At 51.7% G+C, this 12,298-nt stretch overlaps 2 protein-coding genes across 4 annotated transcripts in view; one reads left to right on the top strand and one right to left on the bottom strand.

Moving 5' to 3' along the window:
- SHANK3 (SH3 and multiple ankyrin repeat domains 3) overlaps positions 1 to 12,298 on the bottom strand; it is a 2,381,185-nt gene that overhangs the window by 455,971 nt on the left and 1,912,916 nt on the right. Inside the window, exon 16 of the mRNA XM_078677930.1 lies at positions 11,867 to 11,949. Coding sequence (XP_078534056.1) covers positions 11,867 to 11,949 — 83 coding nt within the window. The remainder of the gene's footprint in view (positions 1 to 11,866; positions 11,950 to 12,298) is intronic.
- Positions 1 to 12,298, top strand: part of LOC144820423 (uncharacterized) — an 858,373-nt gene that overhangs the window by 771,309 nt on the left and 74,766 nt on the right. The window contains exon 6 of one of the 3 annotated variants that reach the window (XR_013607811.1): positions 7,164 to 7,236. The exons of the other annotated variants lie outside the window; for them this stretch is intronic. The gene's annotated coding sequence lies outside the window, so the exon portion shown is untranslated. The remainder of the gene's footprint in view (positions 1 to 7,163; positions 7,237 to 12,298) is intronic. 3 annotated transcript variants of the gene reach the window in all.

Below are 12,298 nucleotides of genomic sequence, written 5' to 3'. Positions count from 1 at the left end.
CGTCCCCGCCGCACAGCGTGTGTGAAGTGCGGCGGTGGGGCGAACAAATTCAAAGGAGAGCGCCCGCAGCGTGAGGAGAGCTGCCGGGCGCCCAGACAATCAAAGTGGAGCCCACTCGCAAAGCACCAACACCCCCACCCTGCGCAGCCGTAAAGGAAAAGAGAAGTGACACTCACATAACACCCACTGTAAGGCAGCTAGCGTTCTCGTGTCCCCGGGAAGCAGCTGCGGGCGTGTGGTGCGGCCGAAGAGAAAACCTCCAGCAGCATGCGTGATGTGGGGCCGGGGGAGGTAACAGTGACCCGCTCCCAAGGACAGCGCTCAGAGGAAAGCGGCACAAATGCAATGTAGGCGGCCGTGGGGACATAGGAGCAATAAGGTCCACAGCGTCGGCAAAGCTGATGAAGCCAATCCGAGCGCAGAAGGTGAGAAATACAGCCCAGAGATCAGTGCGGACACCCCTCCCCCCGCCACGCAGCGTGTGACTACTGAAGCCGCAGCGGCGGGGCGCAAGGAAACAAAGACGGCATCCGACCTGTTTGGCTATGTGAATTAGCCCCCAGCGCCTGCCCGTGGTGCAACACAGTGCTGGAAGTGAGAAGCTGGTAGTAACGAGGCTAGCCACCGCGACTGCCTCGGGTTGCCCTCCAGCTCCTCTGCCCCCAAGAACTCGTCCCTGCAAGGGATAGCGAGTGCAACCGGGCCTGCCATATAAAAAACAAAATGAAGAAGAGGCAGTAAAAATAACACTCACTGTGGTCCCGGGGCCCCATTCTCCTAACTGCCACTGAAATCCAGCACCAGTCACAACGAAGGGAAAGACTACTGGTGCCTGCCCACGAGTTCCCCTGTCATCTAGTGGCCACAGTGCACTAGTGCAGCCCATGGAAAAGAAAAACAACAAGCACTGGCAGAGGAAAAGAAAACAGAATACTACGGCATAGTGGAGACTGTCAAGCAGGACAGCAGACTCCCCGCAGAGGACCCCCAGCGGCAAAGCGCCCATACAGCCACTCAAGTCAGCAACACAGTGCCTGCGGAGGGCAGCTCCACAAGCGTGCTTGTGAGGAGAGTCAGCAACGCCAGAAGCGCAGGTACTCTCCAGAAAGCGCAAGGAAGACGCCCAGAGAGGGATAGAGAACCACCTGCTGGCAGGCGGCTATTCCCAAGAAGAGTGGAACGCGCCACAAAGCACAAGGAAGGTTTGCAGCACAAGACTACGAAGGGCCGCAACCTGCCCGTAGTCACGTCCAAAGTAGCATACAAGCCATCACACCGCCGAGGAAGAAAAAAGGTAATGGAGTAGGAGCGCGCCAGAAGCACAAAAGAGTGCAAAGGAAACCCCAAGGATGCACCAGGAAGTGCGAAAGCGCATGACGCAACTGCGCAGCAGTGCAGACCGCATTAGCCCAAAGCAGCAAGTCACAAGGAAGATACTGCGAAGGAAAGAAAATGGTTGCGCAGACAACCCGCGGTGGTGAGGATCCAACGCGACAGGAGTACAAGAACTCCACACCCGCACGACAGGACCGCGCAGCACTGCGCCGGAATGTGCCAGGAATCAGGAGCGCCAGAGTGACACTACACAGCGACGCGCCAACGCCAAAACACCGTGACGGTGAATAGCGACCACGAAGAAGATAGCACAGTATGACGACTCATGCCGAAGGTGAAAGCCGACCACCCAGTCTGGTCGCCAAGGAAAGAAAAGAAGCAACTGAGAAGATGGCGACAACCGGTTCAGTCACTAGAAGATAAGACCAGTATCTGAGAGCCATGCCCAGACCAGAGAGAAACAGGTGGAGTGCACGCTACCTGGAGAAGACTGGCTGGGAAGGCCAAGGCAGTACAGTGACCAGATCACGTCGCAAGAAGGAACATGGAGAAGAAGGGCGTGACGCCATAAAGAAAAGGAAAAAGGAACAGTAGAAAAGGTCGCGACGCTAACCCTGGGAAGTGAGTGACAAGAAGACAGTGTCCTAGGACTAGGACAAGACCAGGATGACACGTGCAGAGTGCGCGCGCTGCATGGGGAAGCCTGGCCAGAGAAGATGAAGAAAAGGGGACCAGGGTACATAGCGAGAAGAGGAGAAGAGAAGAAGAAAGAACAGAGTGGCCACCGCCACTAAGAAGAAAAGAAGAAGGGAGAAATCGGAATGGCACGCTGCCACTGCAAGAAGAAGCCGCCCCTGTGGAAAGAAGCAAGGTGACAGGCACTGGAACACCTGAGTGCAATGGAAGACCAGCCTGGCAAGAGCACCGGCAGCGCAGAACAAGGACAACCACCTACGAGCCATCCATCCACATGGCGATCGCAGAAGAGAGCAAGCTAGACTGTTGGCGACATCTACCGCTGGGGTTTGAGCAGAAGATTGGATGGCGAGACTACTCAGGCCTCCGGAAGTTGAGGACCTGACCACCTCGCACCAGCCCGTGGCAAACCAGAATCAGAGGCCTCGAGGGACTCTGGTGGCAGCAAGTCCCGCGTGGGAGACAGGTCTACAGATGCATGTCTGCAGGACCCAAGGGGATGAAAGCCTTGCGAGCAATGAGAAGAGTCGACAACTCAACCTTCAGGTGGAACTAGGACACGACGGTGAGGTTCGTGGAGCGCCCTGCTCACGGCCCGAAGGCTATGGTGCAGCAACACGACCGAAAACACCAGTCCAGTGGAAGCCTGGCAAAGAGGTCCTCCCGGACATCTGGTGAGAGAAGAATACCGGCGAGAGGGGCATCCTAGTGAGAGGGATGTGTGCACCTACTCTATTCATCTGCCAAGAGTCAACACTAAAGCCTGCCCGGAAAACATCACGAAACCAGAAGACTGTTGACACCTGTGTCATCCATTTATCTCTCCTCACCAACGAAGCGAAGCAAAGGCAGGGCTGAGAACAGCGGACAGCCAGCACAAACAAAGAATGAACCCGCTGAACAACTGCGAACTGTGCCACCGAGAACTGTTAGTCCTGAATGCAAGAACTATATTGCCTGCGGCTTGCAAGCAGCCAAAGAGACTCATTTTGAAAGCGCAAGTCCAATGTTATTTTCTGTGTTTTCTTTCCCCCACAGGTTTTTGGACTTTTTCTGTTTGGGTTAATTTTTAACCAATTTGGGGAGGGATGTAATGCCCAGCATAAGTCAGCATTCTAGTGCTGAAGCCTGTATTCACACTAAACACCCACCCACCACTGATGTCACTGGTCAGGTGACACAGCTTCAATAAAAGAGGCCGAGCCCACGTGCACTGGGCCAGTTGCACCGAGTATGCAGTGTGTCCTGTAGTCCAGTCATTACTAGCATGAGGGCCTAGGGCCCGACCTTACACTGTGCTGTGTGTAACGGCCTCCTTCCTCTTCACACTGCACGTCCGCAAAACGCGCAGGAGCGGCCCTTCTGTTACTTCCAGGGCGCCCAGATATGTGTGAGCCTGTACTCCAGACTGGGGGTGGCTACACCGGCAGATAAGGAGCACGTCTCACCTCCTCCCTACATCCGAGCGAGGGCGCGCGACACACACCTCCATGGTCGGATGGACACTTCCAGGCACACCCCAGGACTGCACACTGCCCATGTACCTGAGGCAGCGATGCGTTAAACCACGCGCCCCAATTGAGGACTCGTAAGTGACTGTTCCAAATACATATCTAATATTGTACTAGGCCAGCATTTAGTGTGCATTGTTTGTTCTGGCGCTTGTGTTGACCCTGAAAACTGAGAGAAGCCATAGCATTAGTAACACGCTTGGCGGGCAAGCCCGGCGTAGATGAGCTCTCTCTGTTTGACTCGAGGCGGTTTCTGTTCTCTAAAATGGCCCATCCTTTAATGAGCGACCCTTTCATTGAAGCCACGGGCAATGTTTGGGGTCGAGCTCTGGTGTACAGGAGAGCAGGGGGTGGGGGGATTAGGGGCAGATGGCGTTTCAGTTGTCACCTCTGCAAAATGAACAGATTATGGACGAAATGCAGAATAAATCATTCACCCCAGTCACCGATCTGGGATCAATCTGTCGTTTTTATGGACTCCAATATGGAGGCTCAGTTTGAGTAGTTTCTTGTTTTTGCTTCCCGCATTCCTCTTTAGGCTCTGCTGTGCCCTTTTGCAGGCTAAGGTCCCCAAGTGTAGCCCACGTTTTTTTTTAACTATCTAATTAGCTTAAAACCAAGCACGTTCGAGAGAACCCACAGACAGACTCCTGTAAAATGGTGTTTAAATAATAAGAGGGTTTCCAACTTTTGATTTTTTCACTATTTTTTAAATATTTCCTTGAAAACAGGCCGCTCCCCGTGTATACAATTTTTTTTAATTGCATCTAAGCGTGCCCTGTGATCCATATTGTGCTGTAATATGTACTATTTGCCGGTTCATTTTCCAGGTAAATGCTGTCATATACTGCTAATCAATGTGTTTTACCCATACTCATTTAGCTGCAGGTCGTGTCCAGTAATTGCACAGCAGTTCTGTCTCACAGGCCCTGCTGTGGGTCAGCTGCTGCCACCTTGCCTGACACACACACACTGGGGGTGGGGGGGCTCCTCAGAGAGGAGAGAGGATACACATCGACTCATACAGCTTACGTCACACCCGGCAGAGGAGTTATCAGAGAAAGTGTTCCCATTGTAGACGTTGACCGCCTTCCCACAGGTCATGAAATACATCACATCATTCAGTAATGGCCCTTCTGAACCATGCAGTCCTTATTCCTCAAATATCCGCTCTTAACTGAATTCTGAAATATAGTTTTGAAACTCGGGCACTTTGTCTGAAACTCTGGCTTGCCAGTTTATGAAAATAGACATTTCACCATCAAACACAAAAGTTGTATTTTCAAATAAATAAGCCCAAATGTTCCCTAAACCCACCCAAAACTGCACTTATGTCTTGAAATTGCAGACTTTCACCTACGTTCATCCAGCGTGTTATTCCCCTTCAAGCACTGACATGCTATCGTCATAAATGTTAATTATAGCCATCATCAGATGGCAAGGATCCAGCCCCCCCCAAAGGGACGAGGAGCAGGAAGGATTATTTCAAGAATGGCCACACTTTGTTGAGGGGGCATCTTTGTGAAAGCGGCATCACTATGTAAAGGGCAGCCAAAATAACAATGTAACCACCAAACACACACACAGTAAGGCTCTTGGCTACCTGTGGTCTGTGTTTACAGTTGGTGCACCAATTAATTCAGCTAAAGCACATAACTTTGGCAGGCACAGTGATGGATGTGAGCCATCGCACTGGAAATTAGTACGTTTTGGTAAGGAGATGGTTGTGATTGTTACCCTCTGCGTGGGATTAACAAGGATATAATTATTTTCAACCCATTACATTTATCTGATCATTAGATTTCTTGCGAGACAGGCTGCCTTGCAGTTAACATAAATTGTCACCAACCTTAGGTACATTTTTGTTGTTATTAGTTTTAAAATGTAGGCCTCACTTTTGTAAATGCACAAGTTGACACATGGGCACCAACAATTTTACTCCATTACCATTACAGCAAGATGGATGAGGCTAACACCAATGAATGTTTAGTGTAATGGTTGAAGGCGAAGCACAATTAGCAGCTACTACGTGGCAAGATGTGCTCGGTATGGATTAACCTTCCTGCTTTCTCAAATTTGCTTGAAAATGCACCATTTGTCCACTCTTTTAAAAAAAAAAAAAAAACATAGGTTGTTCGGGCTCGCTCACTATGATGCAGTATGGAAATCATTCTACGCCTCACCACTTTCAAATGTCACCAGCCGCCACCGAGGCAAGCACTTCAATTTGGCCCTGAACACTGCTCCAACACAGTGGCCAAGTACTATTCTTTCATACTGTTGCACACGGCGAACAGGAATGCAACCTTCCACTGCACACTGCTGCACGAGACAACCCGATCCTTGCCCCTTCCAGCTGCACACTTCACTATGAAAGCCACTAATCACCGCCCCTTGCATCTGCACACTCTGACGAGGCGGTAACCAATCACTGCTCCTTCCCACCGAACACGTCACTGTGAGGAGAGCCCTCAATCCCACTTCCCATCGCATGCTGCTCCGCGCGAGCAGCCAGCCACTGCTCCTGCCTGTGCACTGTTCCAGGAGAACGCCCAATCCTTGATCACCCACGTGTGCTGTGAAGAGAGCGAGCAAAACAAAGGCAGAAATCACTTAGGACCGTGCAGCAACATATCCAGCGAGGGGGGACACTCATAACCCTCTAGGTGAGGTCGGGTAGCGAAGCGCTGGTGGAGATACTAGCAAGGAAGTCTTGTCAGGGCACTTCAGGCCACTTCCGCCCTGCTCAGAGATTGGTGGATCTTTAATCTTCAGGGTTCTTCGAGCGAGTTATTCACAGATGGAGCGACAGCCAACAGCTGGGAGCCACTGACAATGCAGCGCGAGGGTCTTTGGAACCAATCACACAGAGGCCCTGCTATACAGCACATTATATATACGGGCTTCGGTGGTCGTGGTCTCCCGGAGCAGAAGTAAACTGGGCAAGAGGGAGAGACGAGGGAGGGGGCAATAGGAAAGATCAGGGAACCTCTGAAAGGGCGCATTTCACCGACCGATTTTATTGTCCAAAAGCCTCCGTTCTGGCCGTGGTCAGGGGCGTAGGAGACACTAAAATTTGGGGGGGCGGGCGGGGATTGGGGGGCAGGGGCAACCTCGTGGACTTTCCAGTGACCCTATACAAATCACCGCCCGTTAAACAAATACAATCACATACTTTCGAACTGAAATATTGAGAAAAGCAGTCATGTAGTCACAGTTTGCATTATGCTTTATTGTTATTTACATTCACATAGTAATCAGACCAAATGTTAAAAAAACATGTATATGAATCTTGCATCTTCAGGCACCAAGCAAACAAAGGTCGCTGACTTGGTGTGGGGTGTCGTGTTTGCAAATGTATTATGGTTTGAAAAGTACCTGCTGCTGTATGCCTGGGCTCCAGCAATTTTCGGGCAACAATAAAAATGTGAAGATAACTTCGGTGATTAATGTTCTTTATTGAGATTGTCTAGTGGAAGTTTTGACTCATGATAAGGTAGCGACAGTGGGGCAATATGCTTGCTGCAAAGAACGTGTACCACGCAGATCACAAAATGCATATCATGTAAATAGGTCAGTGAGTTACTGCTTTTGTCTGAGAGATTCTTTTGGTATTTGCAGTTTATAAGTTAAAATCCTAACATTGAACAGTGAGCTGTTAACCGTCATCAAAGAGCTGCATGAAAATGTCAAGGTAAAGATTAGGACTTTATGATTTTTCCCCAGTCTTTCTTTATCCTAATGTTGGAAAATGGGTTAATTAGAATAGAAATCAATTCTGATTATTAAAGAGAACCCCCCCCCCGACCATGGTGTTATGTTTTAAATTCTGAGTTTGTGCTTCTCTAGTATTGCAAAGCCACCCTGTGCCCTGGGCATTCCCCAACGTTTTGCTGACTGGTACTGGTGGTACCTGACTCTGACTGACCCTGGCCTCTGCCCAAACAGGCCCAGAGCCAGTGCTATTCTGAAAGAGACACTTAAAAATACAGTGAAAACACCTACATACACTAGGGTGCACTATGGGTTAGGGTACCCCTATGATTGGTATGACCTCTCCTGTAAGGCCCTGTACATAATAGGGCAGGGGGATTAGAAGTACCTTTAAGTCCCTAGAATATAATAGGGCATGGCAGTTTAGAGGGCAGCAGCCCTTTCTGCGCTTGCATGTGTGCACTGCTGAAGCCTGAGGTCAGTTTAAAAGTAGCCATGTGTTGTAGGACTGCTTTTAAAATGCAAAGTGTGCCCAAACACGACTTTTGGGTTTGGGGAACTTACAAATTGTTCAACTACAGTGTTGGAGCAAAATTAAGTTAAGTGGAAAAATGTTTTCCACTTAACTATGGCTGGATCATATTTGCCACATAATACATAATCTGCTGCATAATCTAACAATTTCACCCACAACAATGTTGTAGATCAATCAGATCAAAAATTACTAAAAGAAATGTGACTTATGTTGCTGTGAAGTGTAGGGCCCTTTGGAAAGGTTGACTGGTCACCTTTCCCACTGCAGCATTTGTATGTTACACAGGTACTAATGAGGCAAAAGCTTTGCAGAGGCTGTTAGTATGTATATATTTGTCAAAATACTAAAGTATCATAAAATGTACCACATTACGCTGCAGCCTTTTTATTGTTGCATAGTATAGTCAACACTGCAACGTAATTTTGGCCTCCATTGCTGCATAACTCCTGTGGCCCGAAAGCAGTCTGCACATGTTAAAAGGGTTTCTGCATGAAGCAGACACCAAGAAGTTTGCAAACTTAGGGGCTGATTACGATGGCAGATGGACTTCAGTCTGTCTGTCATCGAATCGGGGAATGGGACCGCTGGCCTTCAAGGTGGTGGCCCCTTGATAGGCATTACAGTGCGACTACCACTACGGCGTTCGCAGTGCCTATCTTTTACATTGCAGCAGGTGCTGCTGGCTGCATCATCCTGCAATGGAAAAAAGGGACATGTTACATATATCACTGCACTACGTGGCAGGCACAATGCGGTGCCTGCCACATGGTGCAGTGATATGCAGGTCTGGGGGCTGGGGAGAAAGGGGCATGCTATGGGCCTCAAATGTCCCTTTACGGAAGCTTTTCCATGGCGGGTGAATCGCCATGGCTAGGCTGGCAGGCAAGGGGTACTTTTTGGTGTGATTGTGATTACCTGCCTACTGCTTTTATGCATCATGTGAAAAGCTTCTTGCCTATACCTCTGAATGTGTTTTTATGCATCATGTGAAAAGCTTCTTGCCTATACCTCTGAATGTGTTTTCATGCATCATGTGTAAAGCTTCTGGCTTATACCTCTGAATGTGTTTTCATGCATCATGTGTAAAGCTTCTGGCCTATACCTCTGAATGTGTTTTCATGCTTATGAGGTTGTTTTTCCTAGTATAGGTTATGCTAGTGAGTTTATGATTCCCTTCGTGATATTTGCCTAAGGTGTTTACGATTGCGTAGGTGGTACTTACCTTTTACCAGTGGTTACTGGCGGTGTGCTACATTTATTATTTGGTGCTACAGTTATTATATGTGCTAAGTGTTATTCCTACAAAGTGCTAATTCTACCAAGTGCGAGTTCTAAAAGTGCATATTCCTGACAGTGGTCCAAGTGGCCCTCCTCCAGTGCAGGCAGTGAGGAGCCACAACCCACCAGATGTGCACACCTGAAGTGTCTTCAGCATCTCTGCAGAGCCTCCTCCAGTGCAGGCAGTGAGGAGCCACAACCCACCAGATGTGCACACCTGAAGTGTCTTCAGCATCTCTGCAGACCCTCCTCCAGTGCAGGCAGTGAGGAGCCACAACCCACCAGATGTGCACACCTGAAGTGTCTTCAGCATCTCTGCAGAACCCCCTCCAGTGCGGGCCGTGAGGAGCCACAACCCACCAGGTGTGCACACCTGAAGTGTCTTCAGCATCTCTGCAGAACCCCCTCCAGTGCAGGCAGTGAGGAGCCACAACCCAGCAGATGTGCGCACCTGAAGTTTCTTCAGCATCTCTGTAGAGCCTCCTCCAGTGCAGGCAGTGAGGAGCCAGAACCCACCAGATGTGCACACCTCTAGGCTCGCTAGCATCTCTGCAGAGCCTCCTCCAGTGCAGGCAGTGAGGAGCCACAACCCACCAGATGTGCACACCTGAAGTGTCTTCAGAATCTCTACGGAGCCTCCTCCAGTGCAGGCAGTGAGGAGCCAGAACCCAGCAGATGTGCACACCTGAAGTGTCTTCAGAATCTCTACGGAGCCTCCTCCAGTGCAGGCAGTGAGGAGCCAGAACCCAGCAGATTTGCACACCTCTAGGCTCGCCAGTATCTCTGCAGAGCCTCCTCCAGTGCGGGCAGTGAGGAGCCACAACCCACCAGATGTGCACACCTCTAGGCTCGCTAGCATCTCTGCAGAGCCTCCTCCAGTGCAGGCAGTGAGGAGCCAGAACCCACCAGATGTGCACATCTGAAGTGTCTTCAGAATCTCTTCGGAGCCTCCTCCAGTGCAGGCAGTGAGGAGCCAGAACCCACCAGATGTGCACACCTGAAGTGTCTTCAGCATCTCTTCGGAGCCTCCTCCAGTGCAGGCAGTGAGGAGCCAGAACCCACCAGATGTGCACACCTGAAGTGTCTTCAGCATCTCTGCAGACCCTCCTCCAGTGCAGGCAGTGAGGAGCCACAACCCACCAGATGTGCACACCTGAAGTGTCTTCAGCATCTCTGCAGAACCCCCTCCAGTGCGGGCCGTGAGGAGCCACAACCCACCAGATGTGCACACCTGAAGTGTCTTCAGCATCTCTGCAGAACCCCCTCCAGTGCAGGCAGTGAGGAGCCACAACCCAGCAGATGTGCACACCTGAAGTTTCTTCAGCATCTCTGTAGAGCCTCCTCCAGTGCAGGCAGTGAGGAGCCAGAACCCACCAGATGTGCACACCTCTAGGCTCGCTAGCATCTCTGCAGAGCCTCCTCCAGTGCAGGCAGTGAGGAGCCACAACCCACCAGATGTGCACACCTGAAGTGTCTTCAGAATCTCTTCGGAGCCTCCTCCAGTGCAGGCAGTGAGGAGCCAGAACCCAGAAGATGTGCACACCTCTAGGCTCGCCAGTATCTCTGCAGAGCCTCCTCCAGTGCGGGCAGTGGGGAGCCACAACCCACCAGATGTGCACACCTCTAGGCTCGCTAGCATCTCTGCAGAGCCTCCTCCAGTGCAGGCAGTGAGGAGCCAGAACCCACCAGATGTGCACACCTGAAGTGTCTTCAGAATCTCTTCGGAGCCTCCTCCAGTGCAGGCAGTGAGGAGCCAGAACCCACCAGATGTGCACACCTAAAGTGTCTTCAGCATCTCTTCGGAGCCTCCTCCAGTGCAGGCAGTGAGGAGCCAGAACCCACCAGATGTGCACACCTGAAGTGTCTTCAGCATCTCTTCGGAGCCTCCTCCAGTGCAGGCAGTGAGGAGTCGTCTAACCAGCAGATGTGGGCACCCCTAGGGTCTTCAGCATCCCTGCGCTGCCGCCCCAGTGCAGGCAGTGAGACAGATGGCTGAAGAAGCCATTCTTTTAGGAGCCCAGGCGTTCCAGGGAGCTCCGAGTGAGGAGTCCAGATCACGTACCTTAGGTTACACTTCAGAAATAATTCACAGCAAGTGCAGAGTGGAACCCGGAGAGAGCTGACAACCGAAGGCAGCCCCCAAAGCGTGTGATGGCAGGAGAGACGCGAGAGCAGCGGCTCGAGCCAGGCGGGATGCGGACAGTATGAGGGCACGGGTCCTCGGGTCAGGGCACAGTGAAGCAGGTGGTCTGTGCGGCGATGCACGGCAGAGGCACAGTGGGGGCCAGAAGCACTGCACCATGGCACCGTCGGCAGAGCCTCCAAGGGATATGAACACTCTGGGCAGGGGCACAATGACGGTGATGCAATCATAGGCGATGTATAGCGGGGTGGAAAACTTTGGACCACAGCACATTGAGTAGGAAGAGTGTGGGACATGAGCACCAAGGGGCAGAAGCAACGCGGGGGTATGGGCACAGCAATGCGGGGCACAATAAAGCACGCGTCCTCCGTGGCGGGTATATGAGCAGTGGGGGGAATATGGACTAAGCTAGTCGGTGCTTGCTGTCAGGGAGAGCGGCACGGTGTGGGCATACATGGGGTCGCCGCGGGACAGGAGCGCTGTGGCACAGCGTCGCAAAGGCAGGGACTTCAAAGTGTGCCACGGGTTGTCTGTAGCTGATTGCCGTGCTTAAGAAAGGTAATAAGGGTACGACAGCTTAAGATGTCAAAGCGAAGCCCCCGCCCCGTACCCAGAGCCCAAAATGCTTCAAAAAATAGAAAACTCGGCCCTTACCTTTGGCCCCTCGCAACACAAACCCGAAGCCCTCATGCTCCCGCTTCTCCAGCACGGCCGTCTTCTCTTCAATAATATAATCACTGGGCGGGAGAGAGCAGAAGAGAATGGCAGGGTTAGATTTCAGCACCATGCCGCCGTGCACTGGGATGAACGGGGAGCTGTCCGCCCTGCGCCCGCCAACAGCACCATCACAGCCTGCCCCGTCCCCTCACAGCCTGCCCCGCGGCCAGCAGCCCCGTCCACTCACAGCCTGCCCCGCGGCCAGCAGCCCCGTCCTCTCACAGCCCGTAGCCCCGTCCTCTCACAGCCCGCAGCCCCGTCCTCTCACAGCCTGCCCCGCACAGCCCCGTCCTCTCACAACCTGCCCCGCACAGCCCCATCCTCTCACAGCCTGCCCCGCGGCCAGCAGCACATCCGCCATCCTAACCT

The sequence above is a fragment of the Lissotriton helveticus genome, chromosome 1_1 (assembly GCF_964261635.1).
Source record: "Lissotriton helveticus chromosome 1_1, aLisHel1.1, whole genome shotgun sequence".
Lineage (NCBI taxonomy): Eukaryota > Metazoa > Chordata > Amphibia > Caudata > Salamandridae > Lissotriton > Lissotriton helveticus.
This window is presented reverse-complemented; position numbering and strand designations above follow the sequence as displayed.